Raw genomic sequence first — 21640 nt, 5'->3', positions numbered from 1 at the left:
AGGGGGCCGGGCCGCCAGAGGGCGCGGTGGCGGCGGGCGCGGCGCGGTCCCCGTGACCCGGCCCGGCCGCTCCCCCCGCGTCGCTCCCGCCCCGGCCGGGCCGGCCCAGCCCCGCGGGCCGCTCCGCTCCGCAGCCCCGCCGCGATGTGGCTGGGCCCCGAGGAGGTGCTGCTGGCCGGCGCGCTGTGGGTCACCGAGCGCGCCAACCCCTTCTTCCTGCTCCAGCGGCGGCGGGGACACGGCAAAGGGGGCGGCCTCACGGGTGAGGCGCGGCGGGGCCGCGGGGAGGCTCCGGCTCGGCGCGGGGTCCGTGAGCGCGGGGCGGGGGCTGCGAGGGCCCGGCGCGGGGAGGGAGGCGCGCTCCGCCCGTCTCCTCGCTGTGTGTGACCCCGGAGCCCCTCGGCCGCAGTGTCCGCCCGGGGCCCCTGTCCGCCCCCGGCCGGGGCTGTTAGCGGTCAGGCCCGGGGAGCTGCAGCCGGGGAGGACACACAGCTGATGGGATGCCTGGGACCGTCTTCTTCTCTTGTCAAAAATGGCTTCTCAGCCCTGCTCGCGTTGCTTTGAATTATTAAGGTGGTTTATTTGCATATTTTGTATGTCTGTGTGCCTTTTCAAGATGTAGAGGATGACAGTAAGACGTGGTTTATAATTAGTAGCAATATGGAAGTTGTGCTGTACATGGGCCAGGGGTGAAGCCTTGCGGGTGCAGCCCAGTGGAAAATACCGCTGTGTGTGGGGACAGCCTTGTTTGTGACATAAACTGCTGAAATAACACGACTGTCACCAAAGCACGATGTTAACAACAACAGCAAATCCCCTCACTTTTAAAAACCCCACTTTTGTGCAGAATGCTTTCAGTTATGTCAATTTCAAAGATGTCAATTTCACTTTTTTTCAATTACACATAGCAACTGTCGTGTTGTCGCGCCCTTTTAGACAAACGGGTGCAGCTGATAAACATCATTAGCATATTTCATCTTTTCACGGTGTTCAAAATTATTTTTTACTGTTCTGTTTGAAGTCACCTAACTTGTGCAGTTTTGCATATAGGCTAATACTTGTATTCTACAATTTTCTAGTTTTTTCCAAAAAGAAACAATGCCTGGTGCTATTTTGGTAGCATTTAAACTGATGTGTTCCTGATGGGTTGGAGTTTTGAGCTGTGTTTACTTTTTGAGCTAATGTGGCTCAGTGAGTCTTCTTCAGAGCTCCTGCAGGTTAAAAACCACGTGTCCTCAAGGAGCTGTGCAGCTGCACAGTGACATCTCAGAGTTAGAGTGGGAGGTTCAGCTGAGCTGGAAAAGTTTTTGAGTTGCTGTCAGACTCAGGTTATTAAACATCTCATTACTGGTCTGTGGGTCAATATTTGACACATTCAGTATTGTCGCAGGATGGATTCCAAATTAACTTTTAATCCATATCCTGCTTAAAACTACACAAGAAACCCAGAGCCCAAACAGATCCTGCTGTGCTGGTTCCATACGTGCTTGGTTTAGGTTTGTCACGTGGGCTTGCTGTGGGTGATGTTTCACTGCAGGGACAATTGGTGGTATGTTGTTAATTTGTTAATTGCTACATAGATAGCCAGAAGAGATATGGGAGAGGAAGTGGCATGTTTCTTAATAAGGAATGACATATGGATGAGTACAGTTCAAACAGACTTACCCAAATCATGAGAGCTGGGAATTGTAATGACCCCCCACAAAGTCAGAGCCCAAGGAGCAACCATGTTCCCTCTCCACGTTCTAATAATAGAAAACTTCTAATCATGAGTGTGTTGCAAAGTTAATTTGCATTAAAGATGCTCATAATGCATTGTCTAGAACAACAAAGCAAATCATCACCTTATATATCTGTTTTATCTAATTGAAATAAAGACTTCATTGAAGTAAATTGATTTGCTTTACAAAGTCTGGTTCATCAACATTTACTCTGGAAGTGTCTCCTTTCTTATTTAACATCATATAAAAATATTTTGACTTCTGCATTACCAAATTTTGAGCTGCTGACATCTTTGTTTAATCAAAGTACTTCTGAAAACATCCTTGAAACCATCCTGTGAGCACCAGTTTTTCTAGATCTACCTGATTCCATTTGGACAAGTTACCTACTTTTGGCATTGGTGATTTTGAAAAATGCAGTGTTGAAGACTCTTGTGTCTTTTAGCTTGGTAGGCTTAAAAATCACTATTAGAAGCAAAAACCCCACACTTTCATTAGATAACTCTTCTGTGAAGGTGGGGGTCTGCAATGAAGCTTAGTAAGCATTTTAATTGCCATCTAAACTTTGTCCATTACCAGTGGGACAGGCTGCAATTGAATTTTAGGGAATTTACCTCCAGTGACTGGAGATAAATTTCTGAATTTTCTGAACTGAGTGCCCGCAGCTCTTCATCACAACTGTTCACAGGCTGTGAACATCAGCATTTTCTGCAGTGATCATCTTGTGTTTTTGCTTAACCCAGTTCTTTGTTTTGGTATGACACTGCTGTAATTTCTGTCTGTTTCCTAGGTCTCCTTGTGGGAACTCTAGACGTGGTTTTGGATTCCAGTGCCAGAGTTGCCCCATACCGGATTCTGCACCAGACTCAGGACTCTCAAGTGTACTGGGCAGTGGCCTGTGGTATGTGACTCTTGTTTGGGACTGGATTTGAGTTATTCTCTTGTCTTTATGGTTCAGATGACAGGTTATCCCACATAGGAGTATCCTGTGACTGCTCAGGACACTTCCAAGAGCTTCCGATGGTGTAGTAGAAGATTCCAAAAATAACAAAACTCAGTGTTGTTTAAACTGTAATTAAGGAACTTGAAGCTCTGCAAAAGCTTCTGTTTCTGCAGATGTCAGGAATTTTCTTTCTTCCAAGATGTACCTTGTATTTGCAAGGTTGTAGTGAGATTGTGCAGAGAACAACACATGCTGGTTTTGGTGGGATGATGAGTGTTGTGCTGCTGCTTACCAGGAGCATGGCACAAGATGGGAGCATGTAACATTGTTCAAGGTACCAGAGGTATTTTGGGGAATTTCTTGGTCCAGTTTGTGTTTTTTCTATTATTTCTGGCCTGGAATATATGTGTATATAGATGTGTAAAAAGGGCTAGAATAGTATTTTTTAACATCAAGGATCCTTGGCCTCTTTTACTTGAGAAATGTAACTCCTGTTTTAGTATATCATAATGCAACCATCTGATGCCTGTTGGTGAACTTTGATTAAAGTTTAGGTGCTAATGCTTACTAAAGGGGAAATAGCTCCAGACATATTTGTTAGACCAACTTTGTTTACAATAAGAACCTTCACTTCTCACTTTGTGGTGGAGACATAAAATCTGATCATGAAGGAATCATTTGCTAGGCCCACAAAGGCTGATGTCTTGTTTTTCCTCTTCCCACCTTCTCCCCAGGCAGCCAACACAATATTCTCCCTTGCAGAGCTGCTTAAATTCTGCAGAGGAGAGGTTTAGATGTTGCTATGTTTCACAGAAACTCAGGTTCCCCTTTGAGGAGGATGGAGGCAGAGAATTAAGAAAGACAGAAAACAAAATGGCAGGTCGGGAACTGCATAGAAAAAAGGAGAATATTTAGTGTAGATCTGTAATTTTATGGTATCTTGATACTTAGTAAGTTATTTTTTTCAATTTCAGGAGTATTTTAGTTGATACCCTCTGTATCTCAGTTACTTTTAAACAGTGAAGTATGTAGACGTGGGATGGGCTGGGTAACACCCAAATGGAGTTTGAGAAATTATTGTCCTGGAGTAAATATGTTGTCTTCATTCAAAATATTTTTTTTAAATCATACCTGGTTCTCATTCTGCTGTCAAAGTAAGAGTACTGGCATTCCTTTAACGTTATAAAATATATACTGCTCTCTAGTTGAAAAATGCAGATATTTTATTTACAGTTCACTGTGTATAGATACTAGTGGGCAGCAATCTGGTCACACATGCAGCTTCAGCTCTTCAGCACTTTGTTCTTATACCCCTCCTTGTAGGAATCACAAACTTTTACTCCTTCATGTATGTCATTTTAATGTAGTTCTTACAAAGATGTCAGTTAGTGAGGCCAGGCTTATTTTAGCAGTTTGGCTGCTGTCACTTGGTAAGAGATGTAGCTCATGAAACAAAACAGGACACAGACTTTATTCCACTGCTGTTGTTTCTGAACCTGTGGGGTTTTTTTTGCAGTCAAAGCATCCTATAATTGATAATTCTGTGCCTTGGAGTATCCTTGGTGACAGTGGAGATATTTTATTAGGAACATAATGTTGGTGTACATGAAATATCCTTAACATGTACACAGTTGGTGTGTGTGATTTATCCTGGTCACTGCTCAGTAATTATTAGTTTCCTGCTGTGAACTTGGAGGAAAAAAGACCTTGTTCTAATTTTTTTTCCTTTGCTCTTGGCATCATATTTCTCCCCTTCAATTAGGGTCATCTCGTAAGGAGATCACAAAGCATTGGGAATGGCTGGAGAATAACTTACTGCAGACTCTGTCCATCTTTGACAATGAAGAAGATATCACCACCTTTGTCAAGGGCAAGATACATGTAAGTGACATGTTTCCCTGAAAGACTTTCAGATTCTGAGAAAGGACAAGGGAGATGGTTATAAGAATTTTTTATTCTTTCTAGTCATACATAGGTATGAAAGTGTCATGGAATGCATCCAGCATTGTCAACATCCAGTCACAGTCAGAGCAAATTCTGAACAAATATGTTGGAAGGGGAAGGGTTAAGAGCAGTGGATCTCAAAGAACAGCCTGCTTAGGATGTTCCTACTAATCCAAATATAATACCTCTTTGAAATCATTGCCAATTCTGCCTTTGATGGAGGAAGAATGGTTTAAAAAGGGTTCATCTAGCAACAAATGGAGGAGAGAGAATTCTAGTTCACAAGCAATGTACTTGCCCTGCCAGTGGTCTGAAAGGTACCTGGGTTGTAAAGGAACTGCACCCCAGCTTCCACTGACTTTGGAGTCAGCTGTCTGCTGGTCTTGCAGTTAACACACTTCAGATTCCCACCCCACAAACCCTCCAGAGCAGAAACTTATAAATACAGTTCTTTATTGAACTGCAGGAAGTTGCATCTTTTTCAGCTCTCCTGTCAGATTCTTCATGTTTTCCATGTGTGTCTGTGCATGAGAGAGATTGTGGTCATTTGTTTTTCCTTCTGGCCAGTCAAGAGCTGACAGACTGCAGAGTTCTGCCCTTCCTGACAGATGATCTTCTTCCAGTTGGAGAAGCAGGTGTGCAAATGAAAAGAGACTTCAGTTCTCCTGCAGGGTGTTCCAAATGTTCCCAGGCCAGCCATGAGGAACTCAGTCAAACATTAAACATGAATGCTTGTGGCACATGTTCAGGAATGGATCCCAGACTCCCACAGTATCTGACTGCCCTTTCTGCATGTCTCTGCTGTTTCTGACATGACTGGATAAGTGCTGTGTCCTGTTCCTTTGTGCCCTCCGGATTGCTGCTGTGACCCTTTGCTTTGTACATTATTTCTGTCAGCAGGCACCTTCACTTCTGTTTCTCCTCTCTCCTCCCACATCCTTTCAGGGCATTATTGCTGAGGAGAACAAGAATGAGCAGCCCCAGAGCGAAGAGGATCCAGGTAAATTCAAAGAGGCTGAACTGAAGATGCGGAAGCAGTTTGGGATGCCCGAGGTGGAGAAGTTGGTCAATTACTATTCCTGCAGCTATTGGAAGGGACGTGTCCCCAGGCAGGGCTGGCTGTACCTCACTGTCAACCACCTCTGTTTCTACTCCTTCCTGCTGGGCAAAGAGGGTGAGTTATGAGCCTACAAGTTGTGTTTCTATCACTTCTCATGATCTTTTCAATGCAGTTATCTTTTGTGTGAACTCCTTTTTAAGATGACAGGGGTTTTTTGCTTTTAGGAATCCTTGAGCTCTGTCTGGCTCAGCACATAAATCAGTTCTTGCTCTCATAGGCACTTCAGTGCTGTTTAGACTGAATGCCTGAGTCATTTTTTAAAACATTTCCCAAGTTGTACATCTGTTTTACTCAAACTGGGTTACGTTTTACAAGTTAGACTGGGTTAGAGAACCAAGCAGTATTTTTACCTTGGTGAGTTTTATCTGGAACACCTGCCAGGACCTAGTATTTGGAAAGCCCCAACTCCTGAGTCCAAAGCTAATTTGATGGAAAGAAAGAATGAAAACTTGAGTAATTGTAGTTGGAAGCATTTATTGGATGGGAGATAGTCCTTTTGGAACTGCATTATTTCTAGTCTAGTTAATCCCAAAGGTTATTTCCAAGTATTTTTGGAGAACCCAGTAAAAGTGTGAAGAAAAGAACTGTCCATGTGTAAGAGGGGAAAAAATGCTGCTCCACTGAGAGCTTGCAGGCTGCTTGACCTTCATTTCTGTTTGGTTGTTGTTTTGCCTCAATTGTGGTAATAGCATTTTTTAATTCTTTTTCTCAGTTACGCTGGTGATCCAGTGGGTGGATGTAACCCAGCTAGAAAAAAATGCTACACTGCTGTTCCCTGAGTGCATTAAAGTAAGCACAAGGGACAGCGAACTCTATTTTTCCATGTTTCTCAACATCAATGAGACATTCAAGCTGATGGAGCAGTTGGCCAACATTGCGATGCGGCAGCTGCTGGATAATGAGAGCTTCCTACAGGACAAATCTCTCCCAAAGCCCAGGAGGCCTCTTAAGAACATCTCTGCATTAAAAAGGTATCATTTTCCCAGCAGTGAGAAAAGAAGACAGGTAGTAGGGGATTGGAAAAATAAATCTGCATTATTTTGTAGCTCCCAGGTGCTGCTGGAGTTTTCTTACTCTAGGGGCTGCATCACTTACTTCAGTCATTAGCCTTCTGCTTGTTCTCTCTTTTTCCCCATCCCAAATTGGAGCTGATTTTACACACACCCTCATGTCTTTCTCATGCTTGCCTAGGCACTGTCAGAAGGAATTTTCAACTAGAAACTGCTGAAATTCATATGTAAAAAAAAAAAGTGAAGAAAGAAAATTACACCAGCCCCTTTGTCTGAAGTTAAAGATTTATAAAAAGAAACAGATTTGTATTGTAATAAATCCTCCCACCGGGGACTGTTCTCTACAGTTTCAGAATCTCATGTAATATTTCAGTTTTGCAGATGCACTTGCATATTTTATTTTGTATTGCAGAACATACCTCGTCAGAGAGGCATGTCTGAAGGCTGAAAGAGGAGTCAGAGGAGGGGTGGCATCTCAGTTAGAGAAAGGAATACTAAGAATACACAGCACAGTCTGAAGGTTGTGATTGGAATGAACATTTGACATTAGTGTTTGAGTGGGTTTTTCAAGTGAGTGAAAAAGGATACTACCCTTTACTTTTCCCCAGAGACCTGGATGCTCGAGCCAAAAATGAGTGCTACCGTGCCACTTTCCGGTTGCCCAAGGATGAATGCCTGGATGGACATACAGATTGTACCTTGTGGACACCATTCAACAAGATGCATATTCCTGGCCAGATGTTTGTTTCCAACAATTACATCTGTTTTGCCAGCAGGGCAGAGGAGGCCTGTCATCTCATCATTCCTCTCAGGGAGGTGGGGATTTCTTAGCTGTATGTTAAGACTACAGGGCTCTCTTCTCTTTTGTGTCCTTCTGTCTGTTGTGCTGTGCTTTATGGACAATGGAAAACATGCCAGATGCAAATGGCCCTTGTCTTTGTGTTCTAGGTGACCATAGTTGAGAAAGCTGATAGTTCCAGTGTGTTGCCCAGCCCTCTGTCCATCAGCACTAAAAGTAAAATGACCTTCTTCTTCGCCAATCTGAAAGATCGGGATTTCTTGGTTCAGAGGATCTCTGACTTCCTGCAGAGAACACCGTCCAAGAAACCCTGTAGCATCGACAGGGAATGGAAGTGGAATGTGGCTGATCCCAGCAGCGAGGTACTAAGGAAATAACTGGGAGAAACTTTATCAACTTTTCAGAGCAATGCTCCTTGCAGTGTGTTTGGAGTGCTTGTCACCAGCCAGTGCTGTCTCTGTCAGGCCATGAGCAGAGGAGGGAGCATGAGCTCAGACATTTTTTGTTCTCTTGTCCAGGAAGTTCCAGAGCTGCCTTCCAGCAGCCCCCTGGCTGTCAGCCCCACGTCTGCTCTCAGCCATCGACCCGTCAGCTTCTGTGCTGGGCAAGTGGCAACAGCCTCACAGGGACTGCTCAAACTCTTCAGGAGGAATTCTGAGGACCTCTCTGGGCCCAAAGGGGTAAGTGATATTGTTATGTAAAGCAATAAAGTATAAATAGTTTGCAGTAGTTTGCTGATTGCCTGGCCTGCTCTAGAATGGAAATGCATTTTATCCCTGCTCAGTATCACTGCTGTGTGTATCACAGTGGTAGTACTGCATAGAGGTAACTTGACTGTCAGCTTACACTGTTTGTACTGATATACCTGAGATACTTGACCAGAGGCTGAGAAATGAGTGTTACCAGTATTCTGGGGTGTGAACTCATGGCTGTGAAGAACAACTTTTCTTCAGAGCAAGAAAGCAGGGAACTTGTATCTCTGCTTGCTGGTTAATCATCGTGATCAATGGTTCTGCTTGCATTTATGTGGAGATTTGCATAGTTGTAAAGACTTGAATTTAAGCAAGGTCATAACTGATGCAGAACAGGGTAGATAAGTATATATACACTGTTTTCTTCAGCAGAAAGAAGAGAGGTTTTAAATGTCACAATGTATTTTTCCTGTGAGGTGAAGGCCTGAGTATACCCAGAAATCACGTGTCCTACAAACATAAAAATGCAATAATATCCAAAAATAGCCATATTTGTTTCTATGAAGGCAAAGGAGAAGATGAAGGAAGAGTCTTGGAATATTCATTTCTTTGAATATGGGCGAGGGATGTGTATGTACCGCACTGCCAAGACAAGGGAGCTGGTACAGAAAGGAATCCCTGAGAATCTCCGTGGAGAGCTGTGGCTCCTTTTCTCAGGTAGGATGTTGTGCTGACAGCAGGAATAAACTTCCTGCACATCTCAAAGGAAAGGGTATGAATCTTAGCTCATTTCAGAAGAAATTAATGACAGGTTAATTTCATCTGAATGATACTTTGTGGTGGCTTGCTTTATTATCCTAGTAGCTGTTTGGCCTCTTTTGACTGTGTTTCAGTGTTGGGACCTAAACGCTAACATGATTTAACAATGAGTTTGTTGCTATATTTTCACATCTGTTTATAATTCATGAGTTCATGCAGTGCTTCTTGGCTCCCTTATCTCTGAAAATGGGAATTAAATCTGTGTTTCAAAGCACCAGAGGTAAAGCACTGTTTGTTTGTCATTTCAGGGGCTTGGAATGAGATGGTGACTCACCCTGGTTACTACGCAGATCTTGTGGAAAAGTCAATGGGAAGGTACAATCTTGCTACAGAGGAAATTGAGAGAGATCTGCACCGCTCTATGCCAGAACATCCTGCCTTCCAAAACGAATTGGGAATTGCTGCCCTCCGGAGAGTCTTAACAGCTTATGCATTCAGAAATCCAACAATTGGGTACTGTCAGGTAGGAAAGAGGTCTTAGACTTGTTAGTCCTACACAGTGACCATGATTAACTTGGACTTCTTCTGCAGTCTTTTGTTCAGTTTCAAGCTTTCCCTTTATGCTGTCTATGTGATGGTGAGAAAGTAGGAAAGAAGTTATGCTGCATCATCTCTTAAATATCCTTTGAACATAGTATTTAAATAAACTTTTCACAGTGCTGTGAGGTGTAATGTTAGTCTTTAATAGTTTTCCTGCCGGAGCTTTCCATAGTGCAGCAAAAACATCTTCTGTTTTCATTAAAAAAGCAGTTAAATCAAATAAGTGATGTTGCACATGGACAGTATTGAAAATGTAGCCATTTGCTGGTTTGTGAAACAACTTGGTGGAAATTCAGGTTAATTTTGTGTATTGCTGTGATGTTACAGGTTCTCATTATGGTGTTCTGTTAATGGCCAAATTCTTAAAAATATTTTTATGAAGACTTTGACAAATATTCTTGTTCATGTTGTGTACTGAAAGTGTATGACAAAAGGTCATCAAATTATTTGCTGCCTTATGAACAGAGGAACTGAAAACAGGAAGAAAAATTGGCTTAAGGTCATCTATTGACTCAGATACCAGTAGAAGCTGGAAATAGATGTGACTCTTAGTGGCAGCTTGCTGTATTCATGCTTTTAAGTTTAGCTAATCTGTAATAGCAGAGTTTTCCTGAAGACCTCCATGTTTTTCTCCTGTACCTGTGTGTTTGCTGTGCTGGCTCCTAGGCCATGAACATCGTCACCTCAGTGCTGTTGCTGTACTGCAACGAGGAAGAGGCTTTCTGGCTCCTGGTGGCTTTGTGTGAGCGGATGTTGCCAGATTACTACAACACAAGGGTAGTGGGTGAGTCCTTATCAGATTCCTGCTGCCTTGTGGATTTTCCACTGCACCAGCATCTCCCAGAAACATTTTGTTTTTCAGAATTAATTAAATGTGATGCATTTTAAAGATAATGAAGTGCAACTCTGTTCCTTTTAAAGTGGCAGGGGTGTGATGGAGACATAGAAAGAGACACTACAGGCCTCCAAGGTAGTAGTTCTACCTTAGTTCTCCTTATAGTAACAAGGAAGATGAAGTCACCAAAAATTGGTATCAGGAGGGATCATTAGCAGTAAGGAGGAATATCTAGAAGAACTTTACTGGGTTTTAGTTTTCCCCATCTGGATGACATGTTAAATCTGTGGAACAGGCTCTCAGGGAAGGTTAGTCAAAGCACCACTTCATGGGATTTTAAAGTTGGTTTGTATAAAAGGCTATAATCTGGTGTAAACACCATAATATCAGTAATCCTCCACCCCTCCATTCAGGGCAAATGCACAAATGAATGAAAGGTTCTGTGTTGAGAAGTTATGTCTGCCTGCTCTGCAATGTAGAAATAGTCTCATTGGTTTTATTGAGAATAGGGTAAAAAATTAATGTCTTAATTTTAGTTATGATATTCAGAGGAAATTTATATGACATTTATTTATTTATTATTTATATGACATTTATTTATTTATTATTATTTATATGAATTCATACTGTTTTGTTTAATAATTGCTTACCTTGGTACATGATGCCACCATTTTGTGTTCTACCATTGTTTTGTTTGTCTGTATCAGGTGCACTGGTGGACCAAGGCATCTTTGAAGAACTTACACGAGAGTATCTTCCACAGCTGTCAGAAAAGATGCAGGACCTGGGAGTGATCTCCACTATATCCCTTTCCTGGTTTCTCACTCTCTTCCTGAGTGTGATGCCCTTTGAGAGTGCCGTGGTCATTGTCGACTGTTTTTTCTACGAGGGAATCAAGTTTATTCTGCAGGTGTCATTGGCCATACTTGATGCCAACATGGAGAAGTTACTACAGTGCTGTGATGAAGGTGAAGCCATGACTATTTTGGGCAGGTACCATTCATTGTTCTTATTTAAAACAATAGTAACAGTGGCCTTTTAGTCATCATCTCTTTCTACCTAGTAGCAGGTCACAGATAATACTCCAGGATGAAACTTCTGCTCCAGAGATTTGCTATTGCTTTCTGCAACAGCTGAAATTAATTGCTGGCTTAGTTATGGAGGAATCCATACTTCTGGAGCTATTTTGCATATAATGAATTCCTGCATCTCAGTTTGAATTTGAATTCTTAAAGGTTATTTATTTGAAGTTTGCATATTAAGTCTGCTTTACTATTTAGAACAGATTCTGGCAGGAATCACCTTCTGGAAACTTAAAACATTATCAAGCAGATATCTCCCAAGTCTAGTAAATGTAAGATTTTCTTGTTTGAGATGAGAATCTCTTCTATGTGCAGCAAGATTTTCAGCATGTGACTAGAAGCCTACTTTTAGAAGAGCAAATACCCCCAAAATAGGGTGAAAATCAACTAAACTCCGGGTACATTGAGGGTAGCATTACAGATTAGATGGAAAAAAATAAATTCTTCTTCATGTTTAGATTAGTGACACAAAGAAGTTGGGAGTAATGCATATAGGATATTATTTCTTTTTCTGGATACTAATCCTGGAATCTTGCATCTGTTCTTGTTTTTGTCCACAGATATTTGGACAATGTAGTTAACAGACAGAGTGTCTCTCCCCCTATTCCCCACTTGCATGCACTGTTGACCAGTGGAGATGACCCCCCACTTGAAATTGACATCTTTGAACTCATTAAAACTTCATATGAGGTAAAGTTCTGGCTTGGTATTTTGCCCAAGAGATTTCTTCTCTACTAACATCCCATTTTATACATTGTGCAGCCAAAATCTGAGCAGTGTTCGTAGATTGAGATGCTTAAGGAGTGAAGGCTGAAGCCATTGTTCCACCTGCTTGGTATGAGTAGAACCTGACAGCGTTGGCTGTTGCAGATTACAAAGAGTCTGCCCAACACCAGAGGGACTACAATGAAGAGTGCAAATAAGGAAGAAGTTATGGACCAGAGATTTCTTCCTGCTTGTCAAAAATGTCTCTATTATTAATTCTATTTGAGGATTTTCAGTGCTAGGAAGTTAAGGAGGGAAATTCAGGGTAAGAATTGTGAAGTACTCTGCAGAAACATGGAAGAATCTCAGTTCACATGCATAGGAATACTGTTCTGTGAACCACATTATAGTAATAGGAATTGACCTCAGAATGGTGCCAGTGCTGTTAAAATATCTCTGCACTGATAGAGATGTTCCTCACAATTCATACTGCGAACAAACTCATAAGAAAATTGATTCTGAATGATGGAAAGAACACAGGCAAAAGAACGGATGTTTGGCAGTTCTTCTCTGCTATTCTCTGCTAAATGTGGGATCCTTTCCCTCTTTATCTCATTTTTCACCCCATCCCCTTCTGGCTGTTTACAGTCAGGCAGCTGTCATTTCCTGGGTGTTTTGTATACTTCTTCAAATCTGCCATCTCTGTTTGTTCTTGGTTTCTTTTCATAAAAAAGTGTCACAGAATTCATATTACTTGTCTGACCTAGTCCATAGAAAAGCTTCTTGACTGTGGTGTTTCTGGCTGAATCTCATGGGGGTCCTAGAGGAAAAAAATGACAGGGCTGGAAGGAATGACAGTCTGTCTGTTCTCTTATCTCTGCCACAGTACAGGGCCTGTATTTCTGTCAGTCCTGACAGATCCTTTTTCAGCTTTTCTGTAGAGACCTCTGATGTTGGATTTCTCATGAACTCTGAATTACTTCTCTTGCAGGATAGGAGTGAATAGGGAATAGAGCTAAAGTTTATTCTCATCTTGTTGCTCATAAAAGGCTTCTAGTGGGTTTAGGTCATCTCTGAGGGGATAGTACACTTGTTAAAGAGTGTGTAATTGAAGATGGGTTCTTCTCTCTTCAGGAGATGATGTTGACCTGATCTGCTTCCTTTCTTGTAGAAATTTGGCAATCTGAAGGCAGATGACATTGAACAAATGCGTTTCAAGCAAAGGCTGAAAGTGATCCAGTCTCTGGAGGATACAGCCAAGAAGAGTGTGGTATGTGACTCCCAGACTCAATGAGCTACCAAATGGCACCTTCTTGGAAAGCGTTTTGCTGTGACCATTGAGAAACTCTGTGTTGTAGCAGACCAAGTTTTAAGTGACTGAAAAAATGATTGAATGGGATGTTTGGCATGGAGGGAGATAAAAAACACCTGTAGGCTTTGACATAACCCCCCATGCCTAGTGCTGTCTGTTTTACTGCTTGCCTGGAATCTTTGAGAAAAGCTGGCTAGCAGATAATTATTTTACTGCCATTTAGAGAGTCCATTAGGGAATTTTGCTGAGTGGTTCATGGCCAAAGGGGAGTGTCCATATTTATTGCCATTATCTCCCATGTCCTAGGTGGAGAATCTCATCAGGGTGTTCATTTCACTGTTGCTCTTTAATGCATCCAAGTCAAACATCTGAAGATAAAAACAAGAGGAAGGGGTGACACAATCTGCTCAGCCAGGTCTGCACAAACAGGAAATAAGCACAGTAAACTACTGAAAATGTCAGCAGTTTCTGCTTGACTGCAAACTGGTTTCCAGGGGTATTAGAATGGCAATTTTTTGGTGCCATTCTGTGTGATATCTCCTTGCACTTGTTCTCTTCTGTGTTACGCAGATTTTTCAGTATTTCAGTATAATTTATATATAATCAAATACAGAGTTGTATTTGATATTACAATTTTTGAAATAAATTGTTCACTCTGTTTTATCTGTAACTACAGGTCCGAGCTGTGTCTGGTGACATTGGTTTTACTATGGAAGAACTAGAAGAGCTGTATGTAGTGTTCAAGGTAAGAAGCCTTCCTTGAGGATGAGGAAGAAATGTTGTCATGCACAGTACAAATAGCAAAGTTGAAAGGCAAGCAATGACTTTGCTTTAATTCTTAATGTGACGTACCAGAAACTGATGTGGCATTCTGTTACAGGTGGTGCCAGTAGGACTGGCCCTGTTACTATCTGATTAATTATTTTTGATCTTTTTTCCCCCAAAGGTGGCCAAACCACATTCACAGTATTTGAGTGATACTCAGAAAGAAGCTGTAGAGTCAATGGAAGAGAGTGTAACAAAGCCCTGAGAATGGGGTGCTAGTGTTGACTGTACCTCAGTTTTTAATTTCAAGTTTCCCATTGACCTCATCTGTAATTGTGACAAGGTTACTTAAGGGCTTTGCCTCTATTTGTCAGCATACGTATTTTTAAAAGAATGGTATTACCCAACTGCGTTTACCAAAGTTGGTTGTGCTCTGTTTTAGACTCAGAATGAGAGGCTTAGTTCTAAAACCTGCATGTTCCCTTTGCAATGCAGCCTGAGTTACATTTTGTTAAAACATGAAAGCATGTTTTGTACTTTTCACTTTAAATAATTCCTTGTTTTCTGAAATCTGTGTCTCTTCCTTCATTTCATATTATTTTGTAGTGAAGTAACACTAGGAATCACAAGGCAGATAATGTTTCCTGAAATGTCTCTCGTTTGCTTCCTCAATGCTATTGTGGAGCTGTGACAGTCTCCACTCCTGTGGAGCAGCATCATCTGCCCTGTTAATCCTTTCCCTCCAAAGGCCAAGTACCTGATGAGCTGTTACTGGGGGAACAACCGTGCGGCCGCTGCCCGCCGGGACCAGAGCCTGCCCTACCTGGAGCAGTATCGCATAGACATGGAGCAGTTCAAGGAGCTGTTCAACAGCCTCACACCCTGGGCCTGTGGGGCACACACTCCTGTGCTGGCAGGGCGCCTCTTCCGCCTCCTGGATGAGAACAGGGATTCTCTCATCAACTTCAAGGAGTTCGTTACAGGAATGAGTAAGTAGTGTTTTTGGAGAAAATGGAATGCTGCAAAAAATGTGTCTGTCCTTTTCCAAGAAGAGAACTGAAAGGAGACAGTGGTGTGCTCACTGTCCTGAGGAGGGAGGGAAGCCTCAAGCTGGACAAAATACATCTTTTGGTATGGATTTCACTGTTGATTCTGCACAGGACTTTGAGCAGTCATTGTATGGGAATACATTCTGGTTTGAACCTGTGAGCAGAGGGTGATTCTTTATCATTAAAGTGCTATTTTTCTTAACCTTTTTTTTTCTTTCCAGGTGGGATGTACCATGGTGACCTCACTGAAAAACTCAAAGTACTCTACAAACTGCACCTGCCTCCTGGTGAGTGACTGCTTCTGTGTACTGCTGCTGTTGAACACGGGCTGCTCTGACATCAATTGACATGGAGTACCTCAGGAGTTTTGCTAATGAAGTGGGTCATACTGCTGTTCAATTAGAGATTTTAACATTTGTTTCTCTGTGAATACAGCTCTGAATCCAGAGGAGACAGAGTCTGCTTTGGAGGCCACAAGTTATTTCACAGAAGATGTGACAACAGAAGGTAATGCAACACTGCTGCCCTTACCTCTCAGTTAGGCAGGAGTTGCAGCATAGATCCATGTGCTCTGAACAGTGATGTTGTGTAAGGCATGGTCTCGTGCTGGCATGTGTTAGGATTGCCAGTGTGTTTGAGTTCACTGTCTTTGTTGCATGATGGGGAAGAAGTCTGGAGCTAAAACTCCTCGGTGTCCATTCCATGCAGGATACAGCATGCTCTGAAGCATGGGCACAGACTGCTGAGGAGGAGCAGTGTGCTTTTACCAGCCCCTGTCTCCCACCATGATTTAGGTTTTTCATGCAGGTCTCATTGTCTCTCTTCTTGTTTTTGTTTCCTTCTCTGTGTCTGTCTATGTCTGACCTTTTCTTCTGTTTTATCTGGGATATTGTCCCCTCAACCCTTTTTTCTGCTGCTCAAGTATCTCCTTTTGTCTCAGAGCTGGATATCTGCCTGCACTGTGAGTCTCAAGGTCAGTCCATGGATTATGTGCATGCATTGAGCATGGCTGTGGTGCTGATACCACCTGCCAGCCCAGTGTGCTGATGTAAATACTCTGAAATTATTGCTGCTCCTCGCTCATGACACTCTCACTATTAATAAAGTGCTATAAGTAATTAAATATCTTTCAGTGTAATCTGCCTATTGAGTTTCAGCCTTGGTCAAGATAGGTTTTGTCTGGCTTCTTTCAGTGGAATTCATCTCATCCTAGAAACTGGTGGTCAAAAAGATGCTCAGAACAGAGTGGGAGGGTACTGGGCTTGCTGGCCTGGGGAGGTGATCCCTGTGCCTACTCCACAGTCTTCCAGTTTAAAGGAATAAGGATGCATGCCACTGAATTGCTGAACTGTTGGTAGACTAGTTGACTGCACTTCTTAAAATACAACATTAGGAATTGTCAGATAGGAGATCAAAGTATGTCAATCATGCTAAACATTTACCAAAATACAACGATGCCCAAAAGAAATCTGAGTAAGTACAAGAAATAATTGTACAGTTTGGTGCTAGGTGGCTGATTTAACAATCTGAGTTTGAACCAAGTCTTCCTATTTTCTCTAGTGACAATGTAGGGGATCAAAAGTGCAGTTCATGAAGTTAGACTGCAAATTGCTCCCAAAATGTCAGTCCAGGCAGTGAATAATGAAGAGTGTAGGCATTAGTCACATATGTGCTCTGTGGTGGTTTGGGTTTTTTCCATTCATTATCTTGCTTTGGACGACTGAACATCCTTGTCTTTAAGCCATCGCACTGCTTTTCTATCTTCCATATCTGTCTTTTCACACTTCCTTTTAAAACCTCTGCCCTCTATCTCAGCTCTTCAACCCACTTTTTGAGTGTGGCTCTTTATTCAGCTCATCCCATCAGCCTCGTGCTTCCATCCTGTTCTGTTCAATCCTCTAACCATGATCATGGGAATGTGAGATTTAACTTCTATTAAATGTACTCTTGTATAATTTGAATTTGTGTATTGGGTTGTCTTAAGTTCTTTGTGTGTTGTATTACTGAAAATCAGCTAATAATTATTTTATAATTCCATAATTCTTTAGAAACCCAAGAAGATAAAGGAAGAAGAAATGAGAATGGCCCAGAAAAAGGTAATTTAATCATCAATAGACCACATTCTAGTCTCATCTCTCTGATATTATGACCTGTTCATTGTCTCATGCTGATCAAGGAGACCTTGCAAAGTGTCCCTTGTGGACAGAGGTAAAGCAGGAGGTGAGCTGGGAAATAAGCATCCCTTTATGCTTTAATGCTCCAGCTCTTTTACATACCAAGATCACAGCATTTGTAAATCATGTTGGGTAAATTGTCAACTCACAGAGCTCGTCTGTGAGAAGTCAGACTGATGCAGCGCTGTTAAATTTTTTGCTCTGCTGAGCTGCATCAGATAAACCAGCAGAAAACAATGCAGCTTTTCTGGTAGATGCTTTCCTGGGCTGTCAATAACACCTTCTTCAAGCCTGATTTTTGTTGTCTCAGCATTCACTTTTTAAGTCTGAAACCATGAACCACCTGACTAGTGGCTTGTTCTTGCCTTGCAGAGGAGAAAGGTACCAGTCCACAGGACTACAGATACTATCTAAGAATGTGGGCCAAGGAAAAAGAGAACAAGAAAGAAACCATTAAAGATCTCCCCAAAATGAGCCAGGTAAGAAAGGAGTATGAAGGTTTCCAGTTGGATCATTGGCAGCTTAGTGGAATTCTGCAGTATGTGCAGCCATTGTGCCAGTATGTTCAGTCCTTGCCCACAACTTTCCCTGCTGTTCTGGTCTGGTGAACTTTAGGACCTCTAATTCCACACATTTCTGTTGAATTCTGCAATTGATAGGGACAAACTGCTTTGTATCAACCAATCAAATAGAATGGATTCACTCAGCCTCACAAACCAGTTTTTCCCCCCAGAGGAGGATGTTTCAAATATGCCATCAGTCACAGAAACTTGTTCAGCTTTTTTGGTTTTGCATTGCTGCAAGTTACAGCTGCTTGGTGGGGAGTGAAGAATGTGGTTACAGAAGAGAGAGTCAGATGACTGGTGTGATCTTTTCTGTCTCTAATTTCCTTGATGGGTGCAACTTAAACCAGTTCAGAAATGCTTAGAAGCTGACCACAGAAGAGTAGCAGGATAGAAGTAAAACTTCAGGTTTTCTTAGCATTAGTGAATATGTGATTATTCTGTTCATCTGTCAGCAGAAAACCCACCACTATTAAATTGCTAGCTGTGTCTCAATTTAGCCACAACAGAGAGGGGGGAGTTTGTCTGTGTCAGACTGTTCTGAATCAGTGCAGAAGTTGCTACTTGGTGGGGAGGCAAATAAGCAATGAGTCATTTGAGATGGTGCCTGTTGCTTCATCTGCCACTGACAAATTTTTTCAGCCTGATCCATGATTATTTGGTCTTTGTCTTTTAAAGGAACAGTTCATAGAGTTATGCAAGACCCTTTACAACATGTTCAGTGAGGACCCCGTGGAGCAGGAGCTGTACCATGCCATCGCCACTGTGGCCAGTCTGCTGCTGAGGATTGGGGAAGTTGGAAAAAAATTCTCCAACAGGCCCACAAGGAAGTCTGAGGACTGCAAAGCAAACAGTGCCCAAGATCCTGTGAGTGAAGAGGAGTCACCAACATCTGAACAGAGTCAGAATTCAGCAGTGGAGCAGCAACCCCAAGCTGACCATGAGGACAAAGCCAGCGTTGATGCTCAGCCTGAAAAAACCCATCAGGAAAACCAAACTCTAGGAGATGGGTCAGGGGAAGGACAAGGTTCTCCTTTACAGCTGCTATCAGATGATGAAACCAAAGATGATATGTCCATGTCTTCCTACTCCATGGTCAGCACAGGCTCCCTGCAGTGCGAAGACATCGCAGACGACACGGTACTGGTGGGCTGTGAGGGCAGCAGTGCAGCTGCCAGGTATGGCAGCACCATTGACACTGACTGGTCCATCTCCTTTGAGCAGATCTTGGCCTCCATGCTGACAGAAACAGCCCTTGTTAACTACTTTGAGAAAAAAGTCAACATTCTTCAAAAGATCAAAGATCAGAAGAAGGTAGAGAGGCAGTTCAGTTCATCCAGTGACTATGAACTTTCCTCTGTGTCAGGGTGAACTCAAAAAATCAGGAGTTGTCTTTGGGAGATAAAAAACAGGAAGATAGTGTGGCAGATGGCAGGATGGTTTGGTATTTTCTGTTTGGGTTTTTTTTTTGTTTATTCAGAGACCAGTAACTACACAATTACAATAGAATCCAGTTGATAAGGGGCTCCTGACAGTGACTGTGTAGGTGTTTCTTTGGCTACTCTGGCTGAGAGAATTAGATCTACATTTTTGAGAGCCATTAGAACCTAATAGCCCCTGACATATAGAATTACCACCATAAATTATGCATGTCTGCCTTTTGCTATCTTTTATTTCAATGAAGTTTTATTTCAGACAGTAACTGCTCCTTGCCTGCCCTTGTTTGCTGTAGGTTCCTGGGTAACTTGCACAGCAGATGCAGCCTGGCTTGAAACCATGCTCACCTCTGGCAGTCTGAGAGCTAATGCAGTGTAGTCAAGTGCTGTAGGACTCTGACCTATAAATAATCTTGTACGTTCTTGTAAGCTGTTCTGTGACTCAGCAGCTGTAAAGCAAATGTACCCCACTGCTCCCAGCACCCTGAGATCTAAACACAGACATTGCTCAGACCTGCAGGTTTCTTTCACATGTGATTTGGCATTTTCATAGTGTATGATCACTTACTTTATCCTTCAGAATTCAGGAATTTTCAGGCAAACCGGGTTTTCTAGCATTTGCTTTTCTGTTTCTTTGAAAGGTATTGTTTTTAGTTTGTCTGGGAAGCCACAAGCTCCTTGACTTCAGTGCAGAAGTGATACTGAGTCAATCAGTGGGCCCATGATGGTTATAATGAGGGAATAAGTTCCTAAAATAGAAGTCAGTGAATCAGCCTCAGCATTCCAGGGGAGTGGCACACTGGTCTGCTGGACTTTCCCTGATGATACATTCTCTATTTAGTGCTGATTCCCTTTTTTTCCTAGCTAGAGATGGGTCCCCTAAGGAGGACCTCCTAGGAGGAGGAACTTAGGGCCCCTTTAGGAGGACCCCAGAGAATTATCTGATCAGTCAGCCCTCACAAATACTCGGAGCAGAAGTTGTACAGGGGCACTGTGCCACCCACTGCTGCTCAGTGTCCTTTCTTGAGAGTTTATCAATGGCTCTTAGAAAATGCTGCACATCCAAGGGCATTTGACCTAAAGGGGAAGAATTCAGAGCAGCCTGGCTCTGCCAGCAGTCCCTTATGGGAATACCAGGGCTCATTCCAGTTAGAGACAAAGTAACTGGGAGACTTAGTGAGTTCTCTTTGAAATGAAACACAGAGGAAACTATGAGTAGCCCTTCTGGTAGCAGGGTGTGTTCTCCACGGGAGGAGAAGTAATGCAGTTTCTGCAGATAAACTCATCTCAGCAGGGAGGCAGTGACCTTGCCAGGGGCAGGGCCAGAGACTTGCTGCTCGGCCAGAGCAGACCTTGCACTGAAGGCAAGGTGTGATCCAGCTTTTGGCTGGCACTTGGGATCTAAAGGTAGAAAGGACACATGTGGATGTTCCCATTTGACACTACTTGGTGTGCTACTCAGTGTTAATTCATCCTCATGACATTTTTGGTCTGTATTCACAGCTGGTACATACTTCTTATTTCTCTGCCTCCTCTGTCCTGTATCACTGGAGAGCAGCCATTAGTAAAACTGCTTTTACTAATTATTCAGTAATTTATTGTAATTTTTTTTAAGTACAAATAATACATGTGATTTTACACTGTCTGTCTTACCTGTCATGTATTCAATAAATGAATCAGAATCCTGTAGACTATTTGGCTATCTTTTATTTCTCTCTGAGCTTATGGAATATTGCTTGTTCTTTACCCAGTTATCAGAAAGAATGTGTCACCAAACCGTGGGGGAAAAAAAAACCTTCTGGGCCGAGCAGGAGTGTTCCTATCGAGGATGCTGCAGTGCCAGCGCTGGGTTTTCTTGAGCAGTGATGTCCCCGATGTCCCAGGTGGAGCAGTACAGCTTCCCTGGGTCAGATGCTCCTTTTTATCCTGTTTTTTGTCCTGTTTTTTGGGTTGGTTTCTGTTTGGATCCTTCATTTCCAGGAAGGTTTAAGGTGCTTGATTGGCCATTACAGCTCTGTCCGGGCTGGCTCATTTCGCTTGGGAGTGGTGCACTTTACTGAGGTGTAATACGGTACCTTGAGTACTGTATTTCTTATAACGACCCCTTTTACAATATAACAACCAAACTAAC

At 42.6% G+C, this 21640-nt stretch overlaps 1 protein-coding gene across 3 annotated transcripts; it reads left to right on the top strand.

Annotated features, from left to right (window-relative positions):
• The first annotated feature begins 79 nt into the window (after nt 1-79).
• Nucleotides 80-21198, top strand: TBC1D9B (TBC1 domain family member 9B). 3 transcript variants are annotated; one of them, XM_030957342.1, is made up of 22 exons: nt 80-262; nt 2512-2622; nt 4427-4545; nt 5554-5782; nt 6441-6699; nt 7347-7554; nt 7687-7899; nt 8056-8217; nt 8796-8946; nt 9297-9511; nt 10255-10372; nt 11131-11416; nt 12066-12195; nt 13382-13480; nt 14199-14267; nt 15036-15276; nt 15558-15623; nt 15772-15843; nt 16277-16309; nt 17385-17432; nt 17883-17989; nt 18752-21198. In XM_030957342.1, exons 1-22 carry the CDS (start codon nt 145-147, stop codon nt 19442-19444), a joined length of 3747 nt encoding a protein of 1248 aa, XP_030813202.1. In that variant the 5' UTR covers nt 80-144; the 3' UTR covers nt 19445-21198. The 3 variants fall into 3 exon arrangements, with proteins under 3 accessions (XP_030813202.1, XP_030813200.1, XP_030813203.1); XM_030957340.1 differs by having other exon boundaries at nt 16259-16309; XM_030957343.1 differs by lacking the exon at nt 16277-16309.
• Nucleotides 21199-21640: the final 442 nt, after the last annotated feature.

This window comes from Camarhynchus parvulus, chromosome 13, assembly GCF_901933205.1.
Source record: "Camarhynchus parvulus chromosome 13, STF_HiC, whole genome shotgun sequence".
In the NCBI taxonomy this organism is placed as follows: Eukaryota; Metazoa; Chordata; class Aves; order Passeriformes; family Thraupidae; genus Camarhynchus; species Camarhynchus parvulus.
Note: the sequence above shows the minus strand (reverse complement) of the source record. Positions and strands in the feature narration are given on the sequence as shown.